Here is an 18,683-nt window from a genome sequence, read left to right as displayed (position 1 = left end):
CTCCTGATCAAAAAACTTCACAGAAATTTGACACAGATCAGGATTGCTGAAAATCATGAAACCCAAGAGGTATTCAAGGTGGAGCAGGAATATCAGGTTAAAACCTGTTCACAGCCCTGGGGTTTGGGCCTTCAATAACACAACCTTTTCCATGAGCAAGACAAGTGCTGACACCCAAATATCCAGGATTATATTAGACTGCTGCTGGATTTCTTTTCTGTGAAGAAGTGGATTTCTGGCTTAGGGAAGGGACAACTAGAAGATGTAATTGTGTAATCATTAAAAATGATTATTTTAATCTATGTTATCATTTCATCCAGCTCTATATCTGCTCATGGCATTGGTACACCCATACCTACCCACCCCTTCAATCCTACCACACCTTTATTGCCAGGTCTAGCCTTAAAATTTCTGCATTTTTGGTACTAATGACTGTACTCTGCTTTAGGATTGGCTCCTACCTAGCCTTTTGTTCCTGTATTAATTGTTACATAAAAACCTGAAGAGACAACAAAACAAAAGTTGCAGAATTTAAATTGTTATGTAAGAATAGTAAAGACAAGTTCCTGTACAATTTTTTGTAGGAATAATTCCTTCTGTGCAGAAGAAATTTGGGATTATAAAAAACTCAGCATCTCCTCAAAAGACTTGTCTTTATACTAACTTGAATATTGTCAGTGACTGGATAATAAAGCAAATTATACATTAATAGAACATAAATACACATCAGTTCTGTATTTGCTTGTAACAAGTTTGTTCTTAATAAGCTTGCCCTAGTAATTTGTGAGCAATTTTCTTGTGCAATATGTTGAAATCAAACTGGATGTGAAATAACAAGTGGGTATTAGTTCTGATGAAAAACGTGTATTAAATGCAGATACATGCACATAAATATACATAGAGATGTGTCTATGAAATGCTGAGGGATATTTGAAGTTATGCTAATGCAGAACTGCTCAGACACAATAGAGAAATGACACTTTGCTACTGTGATCAGCACTAAATTCTACATTAATTAAAAGCATCTCCCAGTTACAAAAGGAACATTATCCACTTACTGGTGGTGGTGTTTGGATGCCAGGGAAGTCCTGACCTGCAGAATCTCCTGCCAGCCCTGTGGTGATGCTCCAGTGCAGTGACACTGAGTGCCCTTGAGTACCTTTTATAGCAGCCCAGAGTGCTCAGGAACAATGGGAATGGGCTCCACAGCATTCTGTGACTAAGACCTTGTGCCAGGGAAATGAGACAGCTCCAGCAATAAAAAATCTTGGATTTTAAAATAATCAGCTCTGACTAAGGACAAGATCACAGTTTAGCAGGCAGTTTCCTCTTCCTTTGCAGTCTCTCTTGTTTTGTGAGAACTTCTGATTCCAGCAGAGCTTTGCTGTGCCCCAAGATGATGGACAGGGGGTATCCAGCTGTTCCAGGGTTGATCAGGAAAAGTGTCTCTGGTGTGGAAATAGATCTTGCTCCTTTCCTGTTCTTATGGCTCAGGTGTGGGACCCTCAGTTGGGTAAGAGGAATCTAAATTAAAAATACTGGTGATGCCTGCAGTGTACAGTCAGCAAAACCCAGTTACAGAATCACAGAATGAACCAGATTGGAAAAGACCTTTAAGATCATCTAGTCCAACCTATGACCTGACACCTCCTCATCAACTAAGCCACAGCACTGGGTGCCATGTCCAGGCTTTTTGCAATCACATCCAGGACAGAGTCTCCACCAACTCCCTGGGCAGACAATTCCAGTGCCCAATCACTCTTTCAGTTAAGAAATTTTTCTGATGTCCAACCTGAACTTCCCCTGGAGCAGCTGAAGGCTGTGTCCTCTCATTCTGTGAGTGGCTGCCTGGGAGCAGAGACCAACCCCCACCTGACTACCACCACCTTTCAGGGAGTTGTAGAGAGGGATTAGGTCATTCCTGAATCTCCTTTTTTCCAGGCTGAACAACCCCAGCTCCCTCAGCCATTCTTCATAGGGCTTGTGTTCCAAGGCCTTCACCAGCCTTGTTTCCCTCCTCTGGACATGTTCAAGCAAGTTCAAATTGCTCACAGAAAATCTCAGGTGCTGGTAAATAATAAAATTGCAGAATGGTTGGATTGGAAGGGACCTTAAAGCCCACCATCCCACCCCCTGCCATGGCAGGGACACCTTCCACCATCCCAGGTTGCTCCAAGCCCATCCAACCTGGCCTTAGACACTTTCAGGGATGGGGCAGCCACAGCTGCTCTGGGCAACCAAAATAAGATCCCACTGGATTTTAATGTTCAGTACAAACTTAATTTAAATCTGTTGATTGTACTGTAAAAAAAATCATTTGAAATCTTGGAAGGTGGGAGAAACTCACTGAACAATAAAAGTGCAAGTGGTAGTACAGGCAAAAAGCCAAATTCTGATATGTTTTGAAACCCTGCAAGCTGACACCACACAAGGTTTTATATTCACTGTATGACCTCTAAGCAGGTAATTTCAATAGAATTTGGATACTCAGGATGTGGCTGGATCATTAGGCTGGAACCACTTAAGAGGACCAGTTCCTGCTTCTCAAAGTGTAAGACAGTGAATGTATTTGTCACCTCTGAGGAGCCATTCCCTGGGAGGATTGGAGAGATCATTTGCTCAGTGTTTTCTGAAGCCATGGATTCATTTCCCATAGGCACAGGGCTGTGTTCCTGACAAAGCCAGGCTCGGGTGGATGCAGACACGTTGTCCTGCACAGACAGACCCCTTGCAGGGCTTCACAGCCTCTGTTCTCCAGCTTCCATGGACACCAAATTGCTTTTCATTGTGTTCCTCAAGGCAGCTTGTCTGAGCCCTGCAATGTCTGAGACACCAATAAACATTCCTGATTTCATTACCTGAGTCCTGATTGTTAAGGACAGTGTCACTCATTAGAGTGTCACCAATTAAGGCTGACATTCATTAAATATTGGTAGATCAGGGCCCAGCTTCACGTCTGAGTCTCCAGGGCAGCACTTACACTGTTACACCAAATTATCCACCATGGATCCCTTGGTTACATCTTCAAGGATTAACGAGCATTGGCCAAAGTCCTGTGAGAAACATCTGGGACAATTCATCCATGAACTTTTCAAGTCTCCAGCATACAATGGGTTTTCATTGGATGCAGTTATGGCATCTCCACCAGAAAAACATCAATTGATTGACCACAAGCAGAGATGGTGACGTGGGATCAGGACAGGGGCACTTGGAGAGTGTTCTGGTGGTCACAGCACATTGCCATGGCTTTGCCTTTCCACCCAGGACTCTGGAGAAGGCAGAATAACCACGGTCAGCACTTTGTGACATCTCTGTGAGGTCAGGCTGCACCACAGTTACCCTATATCCATGAGAGATACAACATTTCTAAAGAAAACATAAAATGTGTCCATTGCACACTCCAGGCACTCACCCAGGAGGAAATGTTCCCAGCTGTAATGGGGTCAGTGCTAATGTCACAGGGGGAATGGTACCCCCAGAGCTCCCAGGTGATATTTTTAGCTGGGATAAGTTGACCTCTGTGAGAGGCCGGAGCAGTGCAGAGAGGAGCAGGAGCCCGTTCTGCCGGGGAGATAAGGAGGTATTCGGGCTGACCAGAGCTTGGTCCCCCCTCAGGGCATCCTCCACAGCATTCTTGGAGCCATCAAAGGTTTCAGCCTTGGCTTCAAAGCCTTTGCTCCCTCCAGCTTTTCCTGCTCCCTTCATGGGAGGGCCTTTTGCTGCTCCCTCACCTTCAGGGGAGTTTTGGAGCAGGAGGGTTGTGCCAATTGTAGATTCCCAGGGAGTGATTCTTTTGTTTTGCTTTCCAGTCCTTTCCCCGGGGAGCCAGGTGGGGGAGGAAGGGACTATGGCCTGCTGCAGGGCATGAAAGAAAAAGGGAAGAGAAAGCCTGGAGGCCCAGTTGAGGGGGAAGAAGGAGCTGGGGGAGGGAACAGAAAGCAAAGCAAATGTGCAAATAGCCTCGTTAGGGTCAGGGGGATCCTCTGGCCTGGGATTTGAAAACTTAATTAAACAAAGACTGTGCTGCATCAAAGGGATCCTCTATCTGTAGGGAGAGGGCTGAGAGATCTGAGGAATTTTTTCCATGTGCTGTTCTCTGTTACTCACCAGTAACAAGAGTGTGGGCTCCAGAAGTCTTCCTGCTTCCCTGATGAAAACATCAACTCTTTTTTTATTACCATTATTTTTGGGTTGTGGTTTTTTTTTTTTTTTCCCTTACTGCTCTTAGCCCAACAGACCCGAAATCCTGTGAGCTGCTGTGCTGTGAGAGGAAAGCTGGGCACCGCCCTGCCGAGAGGAAACGCTCTGACCACACTCAGGGCAAACAGAGCTGCTGGAGAAGCAGCAGCTGCCAAAGGGCTGTTTGCCCTCCCTGGCCTCCCCCACTCAGAGACAGGAGGAAATGACACCTCACAGCAAACCACGAAGATTTTGGCACCATCACACCTGCACTCGAGGTGCTCCAGGGGCATCACCAGCTCTCTGTCCCCGGGGAAGGAGCCAGCAGAGCCATGGCTTCCATCACCATTGCAAGAGGTGAAGTTTAGCTCCCAGGAGTGAGTTCCAGGTTTCCTCTGCCTCTGGGCGCTTTAGCTCTTCTGTGTCACCTCCTTGTCTCTGGGGACAGTCCTGTGCCATCTGGAGAGGTGCCAGCAATCCCATTTGGGAAGGGGCAAACTGTTCCAGGAGCAGTTTGAAATCGTGGCCCCTCTGCACTGTGTACTGCGTCATTGCAGAGCAAACTCCCATCTTCCAGGGAATTAAAATTAGAGTTGAACAGCAGTGACTCAGGCTCACTGTTTTCATTTTCCATTTTCTGTTTCCAAGCCAGATCTACAGAAGCTCCTGGGACTCACAGCTCTATCTGAACGTGGTAGCAAGGGTGAGTGTTTTGTCCCCCAAAACCTACCCTGAAGCCAAGCCTGGGGCTGCTTCTCTTTTTTGCCAAAAAAAAAAATCTCCAGATGGAATATTTTATGTGTGCAAAACAAATTCAGGTGAAGCTGAGACGAAGCCTCAGGTCCCTTTTGCAGCTTCTGTAACACCCACTGGACTCTCTGAGCTTATCCCAGGTTCCACAGTGTTGCAGAAGTCTCCTGAAGACCTCACCTGAGTAAAAACAAAACAACAAAAAAGAAGGGATGTCTCCTGGTGCCATGGGCCCTGTCTCCATGAATAGGAACTCTCTGGGATCTGCCCCTGCAAGAGAATGTCACTGTGGTGTCAATAGCTTAGACATGAGACCCCAACAGTGGCAGAAGCCTCACACCTGGAAAGGTGAGGATGAAGGATGAGCAATTAAATGTCATCCACGTAAAGAAATGTCACACTGATTAATCCCCAGGTGCTGAGTCTTGGGGACATGCTGTGCTTGGTGCTGTCTTGCTTTAGGTCTATGATATATACATTACAGCCTGTTGTTTCCCTCTCTCTTTACATGAACTCTGAGGTAGAGATAAAAGCTTTCACTGTGTAAAAATATATGTATTAAAAATGAGGAAATAAGGGACTTGTACCCTTTAAACAGAAGAGTATGTGGGAATAAGCTCATGCACTGAAATATATCTAAAGATCAGGCTTGTGTAAGTCTCTGATTCTTCAGAAACAGCTTTCACCAGGGTTGGCTGATGGGCAGGATGTGAAAATGGGGCGAATCCACAGGAACCCCATGACAGCAGGCTCAGATGTGCCCGTGTGCAGTCGCTTTCTGACTGAAGATGCATCCCCTCCACCAGTTCCTGTTGTGTTTGAGCAGTGACATTTCCCACAAAAGGCTTTTCCGTGGGCAGAACTGTGCCAGTAAATAACTGGTTTTGCTGGTGTCTGGTTTTGCTTGAGGAGCAGCTCTAAGAGATCCTCTTGCAGATAGAAGTGTTCTCCAGTAAATATTATCTGTCTCCTGAGGTATCCAGAGCTCCAGGAGCTTTTGGACAATGCTCTCAGTCACATGGTGGAATTTTGGGGTGTCCTGTGAAGAGCCAGCAGTAGATTTTTGATGGTTCTTGTGGGTGCCTTCCAGCTCAGAATATTCTGTGGTTCAGTGATCCCTTAAATTTGGCTCACACATCTGAGGTTTCTTCGAAATCATAACGTCTAGAATGTGTTCATTTTCCTCTGAGACTGAAATCTCAGAAACCACAACAACAGTTTGACTAGAGCACCTTACTGCAGCCCAGTGTGGTCTTGGATCCTGGTCTGGGGGGTTTATAAAACATTTAACCAATGATATTGGACACAGGTGGTAAAAGCAGCGAGTGCAATGCAGCAGGATTTTCCAAACACAGCAGGATTTTCCAAACACAGCAGGATTTTCCAAACACAGCAGGATTTTCCAAACACTCACAAACGTGGAAGAAGGAGGGAAGTGATGTAGCACAAAGCTTCCACATATGTGACATGCACAGGGCTGGCCTGGGGACCAGCTTTGGGTCACAATCAAAGCACTGGCTTTGGAATGGCACAAGAATTGTGTGGCTGTGCTGGCACATCCCAACCCCAGCTCTGGAATTTGGCTGAGCACTCTGAGCTCTGCCTTGTGGCCCGTGATGGGCCATGTTCACTTTCTGAATAACACCAAAAACAAACTGAAAACACATTATGTTGGGATGATGTGTTTTTTGTGGGCTGTGACTTATAAAATGTGGTGACAGGCTTAACCCCAGGGAAGAAGTGCTTGAATAGAGCAGGTAACATGTCCTAGGTGAGTGCTGAATGCTCTGTTTGCTTTGCAGCAGGTGAGCTGACTTCTGAATAAATCCTTTGTTCCCAAGTCTGTCACCTGGAATTATCTTCATACATCATGGGTAACTTTGGTATGAAATTAAAAGTTCTGTTAGGATTACAAGTGCTACATGACCAAGTTGCTCTCTAATGTTTGTTCTGCTTCTTTTTTAAAATATCAATTGTTGCATAACTTAAATCATGTTTGAAATGCACATTATGTGATGTGAGGAGGGTCTAGGAATGCTGCAAACCCCCTTGGAGAAGGGAGATGAGTGCTGGAAATCACCTTCTCAAAGAAGTCACAAAGTGAAATTGCTGAACAGCTCCAACCTTCAAATTATTTCCTTTGTTTGTATTGCCTCAGGAAATTAGCCATCAGCTAATTTAGATTACAATGGATTAGATTTCCTTAATTAAAGGCAGGTAACTCTCAGATAACTGTATACACAATAAAGATACTTTGGAGCATTCATTACCTCAAAATCATTGTTGTGTTTCTGTCCCTTGGCCAGTTTTGACCCTTTGAGGATTTTACTGAGAAAAACCTCTTAAAAATAATGGGGGATGCTGCAAAAGATTTTTGAAAATTCCAGTTAATTATATCAACTGGTTGTTTTTAATTCCAGCTGGGTTTCTGGAATTCTGGTAGACAAGGCCATCCCATCCTCTGTACAGTTCCTGTTTGGAAAGAGAGTCAATGAGCATTAATTTGTACTCAAAATGCCTTTTTGTGCATCACATGATTTAAAGTATTATTAATTATACCTCTACCAGATAAATTTGTCTCCTCTGGCCTATGGCAAGGAGTTGAAGTCTGGATTAAAGCCAGCCTGGCTGTGAGGGGAGGTTTTTGGGAGGTTATTGAAGCAACAACCCTGGGTGGATTTCTCATATTACCTGATAACCAAAATTAGGAGGTTTGTTATCAAAGGCAACCCCTTTGGAGCAAGTTAATAGTTTAATTAGACGTTAAACCCCATGTTGTATGTACAAACGTTATGTATGAATGAGAGTTTGGCAAAGCACACCAAAAGCACTGCGTATGTGTAACTAAAACTCCTCCGTTCAAATCCTCTCGTTTTCTCAAGTGAAAAAAAAAAAAAAAAAAAAAAATCAGTTCCATCCATTGTGCCTCAGTAAGCCAAACCCTGCCATAAAATTTACCAAAACCTCCAGCTTACAGCAGTTTGCTCAACGCACTTATTTAAAGCTCAGGGCGAGAAAGGGGTCTGAGAAAATTGAAGCGTTCAGAGGTGTAAACCCTACCTGGAAGGACCTCATCGGGCCAGAGACACAAGGAAATAAAACTTTATTTTTTCACGTTAGCCGGAAAAACAGCAGTTCTGGGGCTGCTACCGCCCCCTGATTGCAGGGCCCGGGCGGGGCCCCCTCGGCGCTCCCGCCATTACCGCCAAGAGCCCGCCCGCGCGCGAGCGCGCCGTGACGCCAGCTGTCAATCAGCGCAAAGACGCCCTCTGATTCGCTGTCGCCTGGCATCACGTGGGCGAGGACTAGCCATATATAAACGCGGGCGGGGTCGTTGCTGGCCGCCATTTTGTCCAGTGAGGAAAAGCGGAGCTGGGGTCTCGCTGAGGGTCGAGTCGGCTGAGTTTAGCGCGGGCTCCCTTCGCGCGCCCTCCCTCTAAGCACCGGTGAGGATCTTCACCACGGAGGGCGGGGGGAGGCGGCATCCGCGGTCTCGGTGCCCGGCAGGGCGGATGGAAGCGGCGGCGGCGCCGCCAAACAAAGAGCAGCCGCCATTTTGTAACGCCGGGCCTGGGGCGGCGGCTGCCGCGGCCCTGAGCGGAACCGGGCGGGGAGGCGGGGGTTGCCGGGAGGAACCCGTTCTCGGCCTATTCCCCGCGTGGTGTGAGGCCAGGCGGGGTGGGAAGTGCCGCGGGGGCGGTGTGGCGGCGGCCCGTCTGCCAGTGGCAGCGCTGGTCCCTCACGGCTCGCCGACGAGCAGCGCCGGAGCGAGTCCCCGGGCATTGCCTGCGGTGCTCGGCGGGAGATGGCGCTGCCCCCCCCCCCATCCCGTTCGTGCGCGGATCGCCCTGATCCTAATCCCGAAATCCCGCTCCGGGAACAATGGAGCCTCCCCCGCGCAGCGCCCTCTGCAGACCCGCCCGCGCTAAGCAGGAAGAGGGACGCGGGACCGCCTCTCACAAATCTAAACAGTAAAAGTAAACGAAATTCCCCGAAATAATAAGTTTTGATTGCAATGTGGCATAGCAGCTCTCTTGTTGGGTTTTAAGTTTTCTCCCACCCCGCTGGTCCCTTCCAAACTGTGTGTCCATCACAACGCATCACTGCAGAAGTTTCAGGGGGAAGTAGCCAGCAGAGTGACTTCCCTTGGAAGTGAACAAGCATGTGCGCTCTGTTAAATATACGTGAACTTCTTTTTTGTCTTAGCAATGCATCGTGACTCTTGTCCGCTGGACTGCAAGGTCTATGTGGGTAACCTTGGAAACAATGGCAACAAAACAGAATTAGAGCGAGCTTTTGGCTACTATGGACCACTGCGCAGTGTATGGGTGGCAAGAAATCCTCCTGGGTTTGCCTTTGTGGAGTTTGAAGATCCCCGAGATGCAGCTGATGCAGTAAGAGAACTAGATGGAAGGTAAAGTGTGATTGTGTGCTTGGCTTAACTGGTCAAAATATGGGGCATTGTAGGAGTGATACAGTTTTAAATTGTGAAACTTAAACTGCAGGGCTAAAGACTTGATGCATTTCTTATGCACTGTTTTGTGTGGTACCGTAAGGATATTATGGTGCAGCAGTAGAATCCCAGAATGGTTTGGGCTGGAAGGAACCTCAAAGCTCATCCAGTCCCACCCTCCCCATGGGCAGGGATGCCTTCCATCATCCCAGACTGCCCCAAGCCCCATTCAGCTTGGCCTTGGACACTTCCAGGGATCCAGGGGCAGCCACAGCTACTCTGGGCACCCTATGCCGGGGCCTCCCCACCCTCACAGGGAGCAATTCCTAATTCCCAATATCCCATCTATCCCTGCTCTCCTTCATGAATAGCATTGTAATGTTTAATTTTGCATTTCACAGTTGAACTCCCAAGTTAGGAATTACTTGCATCTCTTTGTGTGCTAATTAAATTGCAGATGGTGTTACTATAAAGAGGTAAAACTGATTGTGGATACTCTCCTTTGCTCTTTCCCTGCCTGCTTTACTGGCACAGCAGTTTTGAGAAGCAGCCAGTCCTTTTGTCTGTCAAAGAATCCCAGAATGGTTTGGGCTGGAAGCCCATCCGGTTCCACCCACTGGTGTGGGCAGTGACACCTTCCACTAGATAGCCTGGGTTGCTCCAAGCCTGTCCAGCCTGGCCTTGGACGCTTCCAGGGAAGGGTCCCCCACAGTCATGCTGGAGCTGACTCTGGGCACAGTTCTTTAATGACAGAACATTTTTCCCTTTTGCATTGTTTTTCCATCTTCTGGATGGTGTATGCTTTATTCGGCGCTGCCTTCTCCCTGGCAGTGCTGACCTGCGTCCCCCTCTCTTCCCAGAACGCTGTGTGGGTGTCGCGTCCGCGTGGAGCTCTCCAACGGGGAGAAGCGCAGTCGGAACCGTGGCCCCCCTCCGTCGTGGGGCCGGCGCCCTCGGGATGACTATCGCAGGAGGAGTCCCCCTCCTCGGCGCAGGTACCTGGGCACAGCACAATCCTAGAGCTCACAGTTCCCACGTAGCATCCTAGGAGCAGGCTTGTGAAAGGCATGTTGATGGATGGCATTCATCTATCCGATCATGATTCGGTAATGACAGATGCTAAAAAAACCCCCCAAAATCAACCCCCCACAAAATCGAGGTGAACTTGAGTTGTGTTGAGTGTTGTTGGCTTTTGTCCATAGGTGACTGTGCAGTTGGTAGTCAGTGCCCTCTGTCCTGGGCTTATCCTCCTTTCTCTTAAAACCTGCTCATCTTCTAGTCACACTTTGCCTTTCTTCCCCATACTTCAACTTAGGCTGTTCCTTTCCTTTACTCCATAATGGCAAAACATGACATACAGCAGTATAGCATTTCCATACCAATGGGTTTTTCCACTTTGTTTGCAGAACTTAAATACTTCCCAAGCAGGCAGCTGTTTAATAATAGATTGAGTAACAGTTGCTCTAAACATCTGGAATCTTGACACTTTAGTGTTAGCGTGGAAATAAAGCATCGTGTGACAATCCTGTCACTTGAGGTTTGCAAACCCAGCTCTAGCGTATAGCAGGATTTTTGGGAACTGGCACGTTCTTGGACCCAGACTAGTTTGTCTGGCAGTTTAAGTGTGCACCGTGGTTTTTACAGGACTGAATTTACCTGTGGCAGGTGAGTGAAGTCCTCCCGAGCCAGGGTTTCAAGCTTACCCTTTTGCTGTTGAAAAAAAATAACACATTAGGAGTATTTGTTAGCTAATAGATGGTTGTACTGATGGCTTGTTTTTCATTTTTTTTATGCTTTTTGGTCCATCTATTAATAAAAATGAACCCGTTACAGAGTCACCATCATGTCTCTTCTCACCACCCTCTGAGTCTGCATTAGCCAGCCAACTAGCCCTTTCAGCGTCATGTGACCAGCGCGCCCCATGCAGCTTGGCTGGTGTCGTTTCACATGACCCAGGCATGGCCAGTCGTCAGGTTGCACCGCCCTTTGGTTCCCGAGCATGCTGTTTTCTCTCAGCCTTCTCTCCAACCTTAACCAAATCGGCAGCAGCCACCTCGACCGCCCACACATTCCCGGCCAATCAGCTCAGCTGTTTATTTACCAAATGTCTTCACAACAACTACAGCAGCAGCCTTCGGCTAACAAAAAAGCAGGAAAAATCCACAACACCCCCTTCGCCAACCAACTAAATACAACGCAACATCTGGCAAAACCTTTTCAGCAAATTCTTCTTGGCAGTCAGTCCGGCAGCCTCACCTCACCATTTCTAGCTTGTTGAAACCAAAGACTTGTAAGTTTTTCCTGCTTATACAGTTTACTGCTGGTTAAAATAAGGAGTAAGCGGCTTATAAGTAATTACTTTTCTCAATCAAAGGCTGGCTGTGCATAATTGAGTGGTAACGTACATATGTTGCTTGAGAAAACTTTTAAGGGTGATATGGAAGCTCTTACACTGTGAATAATGTAAAAACCAGGATATTTGCATGTGAGATGCCAAACTAAATTTTTAATAAAGCTCTAACAAATGTAGCTTTTCCTTGCCAGAAAAATCCTATCACCTTTAAATGGTTTTACTAACAGTTTTCAAAACTTAAAACAATTACTTTTTGGGATGAACTGGGCCGAGCTAAGGTTATATTTTTAAATTTTTTATTTTTTATAAGGAAATAGTCTAAACACACTCTATGGCATTAAAAATGACAATCACAAATATGCAGTTCTAATGTAGCACTTAATGGCATTATCAATATTGACACTGAGCGCATTTTCACTTTTTTTTTCCACTTGATATCTCTTATGTCTTGTTATGGACCTTTTTGGCTTGCATGGGTTCCAAAACATTTGCTCTGTGCTTTTTTTTTTTTTTTTTTTGGAACCACCTGTGGGACTTTGGTGTGGTGTTCTGGGTAGTGTATTTAGTTGAAATGGAAAGTGTTGCATTGGACAACTCTGCTCTGACGCGTTCTTAGTTAAGTGAATTCATGGTTGGAAACGTGCTGTTCACACTGAGCTTGGTTTTACTGCCTAATCTTTCCATGCCTTTTACTGGATGATGGATGCCAGTTATTCTTGGCACGTTCCCTGGGCCCAACAGTGAGTTTGACAAGTTGGGAAATGCCTCAGCCCATTAAAGCTCAAAGAATGGATCAAGTGCCTCACATTTGGTTTTCTGGTTCTAGATCACCACGAAGGAGAAGCTTCTCCCGGAGCCGCAGCAGGTACAGATCCCTTCCTTACCCCATGGACTGCTCCAGCCTGGGGGGTTGGAAAGAACAGCCCAGGCCAGCTCCATGTGTGGGCTGTGCACAAGCAGTAGTTTGGTAAAAGAGAAACAGATTTGTTTCTGTCATATTGCTTGCCTGGAATTATTGAGCTGTTGGATAGCAGTGGAAAGATACTGAGAGCAGAAGTAATTTCCTTTCTGCAGATGCCTGGCATCTTGTGTCAGTTTTCCCCAAAGTTTAGGTGTTAATGTGCTACTCTCTCACAGAGACTGTGAGCATAGGATCATTGAGCCCTGAGGTGGGAAAAGACAACTAAGATTGAGTCCAGGCATAAATCAGAATGCTATTTAAATGGGATTCTGAAAAAAAAGAAAAAAAGGCCACACACACAAAAAACCTTTACAAAGTACTACATACCTGTTTACAGCACATTATAAGCTGTTGGCTCAGGCTGATTATTCTTCCCTCAAGAAAAGGTTAATAGCAGCATCAGTAACCAGTTTCCCCTGCTTGATTAGTTAGAAACTTTCACTCGTGAAGAGAAGCTCCTCAGGGAGCCTCCTTGGCTTGGTGAAGCTTTGCTCTGATGGTGTGGTGTTGTGGTCTGTACCAGGTCCCTCTCCAGAGACAGAAGAAGAGAGAGATCACTCTCAAGGGAGAGGAACCACAAGCCCTCTCGCTCCTTTTCCAGGTCTCGCAGGTAAGGAGAGCCTTCAGTGTTTGTGTGTTCTGAGTAAATGTGAAAATATGTGTTTGTGCCTTGGTGGAGAATCACCTTTAGTGTCATAGGAGATTCTTCACCTTAAAACAACAAAATACTCAGTTTTATTAAATGAACAGTATTTTTAAAATGCTTCATTTTCACCTGGTGCTTGTGGCTAGGGGGCTTAAAGAAAGATCTCTTCCTGACACCTGATCCTAACTTTACCTGTTTGTTGTTCTTCAGTCGCTCCAGGTCAAATGAGAGGAAATAGGACTGTGGGAAGGAGCTGTGTACAGGAAGTCATGAGATCCGAGGCCAGGAGTATGTACAGAACATTGTTTTGTTTTGAGACTTCATAAAGCTTGGTGCATTTTTAAAATGTTTTAGCTGTTGAACTTGCTTTGTTCCTTGTATCTTGTAACAGGTGGCAAATGTAAAGATGTGAATCTGTATATGGTTCTGAGCAGATCCTATGATTTGTAATATTAATGGTTTTCCAATGTACCATTAGACATGGGGGGGTGTGTGTGTGGAATGGCCAATGGGCTGTGTTGTGTAGCTGGGAGAGCAGGGCTGGGCTGGGCTGGGGGTTGCTGGGGCTCAGCTCGATGTGTGCAGGATGGTGTGTTCCTTGTGGGATTAGGCCAGGAGCAGAGCAGGACACAGGTGCTCCACAAGCCCAGGTCTGGGAAAGAGAGTAGTGAGGCAGGGGGAGGGGGTAAGGGTAGGGGGCTGCAGCTTCATCCAGCTCCAGTCTGACTGAGCTGCTTTATATTCCATGAACTAAAACTTTTTAGCTATAGGGTCAGTTAATTTTGTACTTGTTGTGAGTAGAGTCCTTAATTAGATGATTGTTGATTGACCATGTATTCCAAAAGCTCTGGGTAGACCAAATCCGCAGCAGAACTGACACCTGGAGTGGATGTGTTATGTCTAATGGTACATTGTAAACATTAGTTATTAAACATTTCTTTACTGTACAAGAATTTTCATGTCACTTGTAAAATGTCTTTTGTGAGATCCTTGGGATTAAAGTTTTGGTTACAACTCGTTGTTCAGTATTTAACTTGTCCCTGACTGTGACGGTCACCCCACCTGGCTGTAACACAGCTGTGCAGTGTCCAACACAGCTGTACCTGCTCACCTGTCTGTGGTGAGGTGCAGTGTCACTCCACCATGGCAGTCTAATCCTGTTTTACGGGTCCAGCGGGCGTGCTCAGTAGCTAATGCCACCTGACTCCTTGCCTGACAGTGAGCCCTGTAGTGAGTGATTCCTTGGAAAGCCAGCTGGAGATAGAAAGGTTCACTATGATCTTTGTATGCCAGCTGTGGGTTGGGAACAGCAGTTAAGGTATTCATCCCATCTCAGTCTGGAAACCAAAACTTAACTTGCCCAGAAGATTCACGTCCTGTGGAAATGCAGCATGGCTGGAGAGCAGGTGGAGCTGCCACACTGCCCGAGGGCTCCCTTGCACCTGAATCCCAGGTTGCTCCAGTGGTTCAGTTGTGTGGTTTAGATTAAATCCCTCATGATAAACACTGGTGGTGGAGTTTCCTTTGCTTGGTGGTTTCCAGGCAGGGACGAGGAGATGGTGAAGCTGTAGGGGAGGGATGTGCTGGTGCTGCTAAGCTCAGTGTCTGGATTGATTTATTTTTTTAAATGATCTAGTGTTGGTTGGGCTGGGTCTTGAAGGTCTCTTCCAAGCCCCTCTGAGGTCCTGTTGATGAGTTTAAGACTGTATGTTGCTGTATCTCCCACCTCGTGTCCCAGAAACGCAGGGTGGCCGCCGGTACTGCGAGAGGCACTCACAGCCCGAACTGCCCCTGGAGCGGGATTCAGCGGTGAGCAGGGAATGCCCAGGCCCGTCCCGGCTTCTGCGGAGGGCGAGAGCGGCGGGTGGAGCCGGCTCGGGCCGTGCAGTGCCGCCGGTGCCCGGCAGAGGTCAGCGCGGCTCCTCCGGCCCGGGGCCTGTTCGCGCTCCAGCCCAGCTCCGGGCCGGGCCGAGGGGCTGCCCGGGGCCCTGCTTGGTTCCATTTCCTTTCCCTACATGCCTCTGGCAGTGTCAGATGTGCAGAAGGGTCACAGCTCATGGTGCCTCTGAGGGCCCAGACATTCTTCCTGTGGTTACCTGGGGGAACAAGGAGCCTTCAGTTCAGCTGCTGCAGGGAGAGAAGTCTGAAGTGCCAGAGACAGTGGGAAGCAGGTTGTGGTTTTCATACGCAGCAGAGTCTTGCGGAAGCGTTTCAGTTTCAGGTTTCTGACTATTTTACTCCCCAGCTGAATGAAGAAGTTGCTCCTTAGATCAGAAGTGTGCTGGTTTAATGTAATTGGGTGGAGGTTTGAAGGGGAACACAACAAACAGCTTCTAGAGAAGGATGGGAAACTTATAATTATGTATAAACAGAGACTGGACAGCCCTTCCCACAGGGTATAGGTAATGAGCTATTTTTGATGCACCAGCACATCTGTGGATTTCAGGCATCTCCTTCTGTCTGAGGGAGTGACCAGCCTGGGAGTGTTGTGTTTAAAAGTTTGCTCTCAGATTAAATATACAAGGAAGTGTTGGTGTTCTAAGTCCAGGGACATCCCTTGCCTCTCCCCAAAGATTCTGATACCAGGAAGAGTCACCAGCAGTTTGTCCCTGCCAGGTTAGGACAGAGGGACACTATCCAAGGCTCCTTGGCAGAACCTCAGCCACAGCCCTGCTCTGGAGACCCCTGGAGTGATGGAGCTATTGCTGCTGCCTGACACTTTCCAGATTGTTTGAGGGCCTGGTTTCATGGTGCTGACAGTAATGATTTACACAGTGTTTCTAATTTGGGGAGAGGTTTAACTGCCCCTGCTTCAGGCAGAAGCATCCTGGGGTTAATCCTCAGAGATCCTCAGCAGTGCCTGAGCACATCCCAGTTATTTTATACACTCTCCCTGGGGAGAGCATTGTGTGCAAATGGGTTTGCAAAGAAGAGGATCTTGTTTTTTTTCTTTTTATGTACATGCTGCTCTTTGTTTATGACCAAAGATCATGTTAAGAATGTGCCTTGCACTTAGAAAGTGGAGAGGTTAAGGATGTCCTTTCTTTTGTTGGGATTTGTTCCACTGGCCTTCAGACAGGGTTGTACTTGGGTGAGGAGTTGTGATCATCCCAAGCACTGGGCAGTGCTGCTGGTTAGGCTGCTCCATGTGCAGGGTGACATGTCCATGTACATAAGGCTAGTTAGGACAAAAACTGGAGAAAAGGAAGGCTGACAGATACGTGTTAAAAACAAGGAAAAAAATCCCTTGAAAAATAGATTAATTTTTGCCTGTTCCACTCAAATTCATCAGGTTTTAGGATACCTTATCCTGACCCTGTTCAGAAAGGTGAAGGGAGCCGGTGTGGACCATTCCCACTGTTGATTTCAAAGCTGAGCTTGGGAAGGATTGCCAGATCCCTGTCCAGAGGTGCAGCCTGGCAGTTTCTGGTTTGTCCTCTATTAAATTGATTTGCTCCCCCTCTGAGAGCAGAAAAGAGCTGCAAAGTTCAGAGCCAAACAATGCTCTGTGGAAAAAGAGCTTTTTTTACTCTTGGACAAACAGGTGTGCTGTATTACCCCCCCCACCATCTTCCAAACCCTGTCTGGTTCTGGAGCTTTGCTCTTCTGTCCTCCAGCCCCAGCTGGAACTGCAGTGTGTTACTGATGGAAGGGCCTTGCATTTCATCCTCTGCCTTTGCATTTCCTTCTTTTTGAAACCAGAGAGACACCACACAGTGCCCACGGATCTTCTGCAGCAGCCTGGCGCAGGTTGTACCTTGGGGGTCTGGCAGCAGAACCCAGTGCTGGAAGGATTTTTTGACCTGCAGATGTTTTCAGGGTTTTGTGTTTATTAATAAAATCATGGAATCACTAAGGTTGGAAAAACCCTCTAACATTGAGTTCAGCCATTCCCCCAGCAGTGCCTGAGCACTTCTGCAGCTTTTTACTGCTCTTATCACCATTTTTCAGTTTCCAGTTTTGCTTTCATTTACCATGATGTCATCACCATGAGCTGCCTCAATGTCTCTTGGTACACAGATCCTCAAAGTGGCTGAATGTTGGACGAACGTATTTCTGCTGGATTTAATTCCTGTACCCCTGTTCAAATCCTGCCCCAGAAATACAGTCCCAAAACCTGAGCTGCAGTCCCCCCCACAGGTCAACCTGCTCTGCTGCTGTGGTAGTGCAAGTCTCTTGGCAGAAAAAGGAAAAAATAAGTGAAAAAACTGGAGCATCAGCCCCTTTTGCAACCAAAAGGCTGAAGGGCAGCAGTGCAATTCCAGTTGCTCTGGTTTGACCTTAACTCCTGCACGGGGTGATGGCATCATGCCCTACCTGCCCTAAAGAGGCAGCTCCCCACTGCCCTGCTGCTGGAGTGCAGCTGCCTCCAGCTTCTCCCCTCAGCCTGCCAGAAGCTGGCAGAATAAAGCTAATTTTTGCTTGGCCAAGCTTTGCAGTCACTCAGGGGCTTGCTGGAGCTGAAGCCTTATCCCAGGCTCTCGCATGAGAAGTGTTCTGGTTTCCTCCAAGAACCATCACTGTCTGGGGTTGCTTGTTCATTTCTGCAGTTTCACTGGGGCATGGCCACAAGTTCCTCTGTTAATGCCTTTCAAACAAACACGGCTGGGGACTAAAATAAACACGGGATCCAGACAAATATAAAATGGACATGCAAGAGGAACACTATGTTCGTTCCCAAGTGATTCATGTGGCTATTATTTAATAATTTAGTGGCTGACAGAACTTGGAGCTGAACAAATCTTCACATTGATTTGGGTGGTGGTTCTGCTTGCTCCTCTAAGTCATTTTAGCTGTCAGATTTTCTGTGGGAGTGATCCCAGTGGAAAAAGGGAAGCACATGTCCTTCCCATCTGGATCCTGTCACCATGGCCAGCGGTGCCACTCCACAACCTCCCTGACTGTGAGGAGATTCCTCCTGCTACAGTCACGCTGTTCTTGGACACTTTGCTGGGTAACACAGAAGTTGTCATGTGCCACTGGCTGATGCCACCCCCAAAACACCCCGAGGTGTGTGACAGGCCCTGGGCAGCCCCACGCTCCATGGGGACCGCGCTATCGGGGTGCAGCAGGGGTATCAGGGTGGGGCACTGTGTCACTCAGGCTGTCACTTGGGAACATCACCCCTGCCAGCTGTCAGACAGGCATTATCTCCTCATGGGCAGAGGCTGCTTAGAACATGAATATTCAAAAATATTCAGCAGGAAGTCTCGGCGCTGTCCCAGCCCTCCCTGCTGCTGGAGGGTTTGCTGTCAGTGTTTGATACAAAGTGTTTGCAGTCAGTGTTTCACAGAATCCCGGAATGGTTTGGGTTGGGAGGGACCTTAAAACTCGTTTTGTT

The 18,683-nt window shown here is 47.3% G+C and overlaps 1 protein-coding gene across 1 annotated transcript; it reads left to right on the top strand.

Moving 5' to 3' along the window:
• Positions 1-8,235: 8,235 nt before the first annotated feature.
• SRSF3 (serine and arginine rich splicing factor 3) lies at positions 8,236-14,356 on the top strand. The gene is made up of 6 exons (XM_059867482.1): positions 8,236-8,375; positions 9,136-9,343; positions 10,243-10,377; positions 12,562-12,600; positions 13,220-13,306; positions 13,553-14,356. Exons 2-6 carry the CDS (start codon positions 9,138-9,140, stop codon positions 13,578-13,580), a joined length of 495 nt encoding a protein of 164 aa, XP_059723465.1. The 5' UTR covers positions 8,236-8,375; positions 9,136-9,137; the 3' UTR covers positions 13,581-14,356.
• Positions 14,357-18,683: the final 4,327 nt, after the last annotated feature.

The sequence above is a fragment of the Haemorhous mexicanus genome, chromosome 25, assembly GCF_027477595.1.
Source record: "Haemorhous mexicanus isolate bHaeMex1 chromosome 25, bHaeMex1.pri, whole genome shotgun sequence".
Classification (NCBI taxonomy): Eukaryota; Metazoa; Chordata; class Aves; order Passeriformes; family Fringillidae; genus Haemorhous; species Haemorhous mexicanus.
Note: the sequence above shows the minus strand (reverse complement) of the source record. Positions and strands in the feature narration are given on the sequence as shown.

Excerpts from the sequence above, each read along its gene's own strand:
- SRSF3 (XM_059867482.1), top strand. The coding sequence starts at position 9,138 with ATGCATCGTGACTCTTGTCCGCTGGACTGCAAGGTCTATGTGGGTAAC. Across the intron at positions 9,344-10,242 it reads GTAAGAGAACTAGATGGAAG|AACGCTGTGTGGGTGTCGCG; the intron begins GTAAAGTGTGAT and ends CTCTCTTCCCAG. Across the intron at positions 12,601-13,219 it reads TTCTCCCGGAGCCGCAGCAG|GTCCCTCTCCAGAGACAGAA; the intron begins GTACAGATCCCT and ends GGTCTGTACCAG.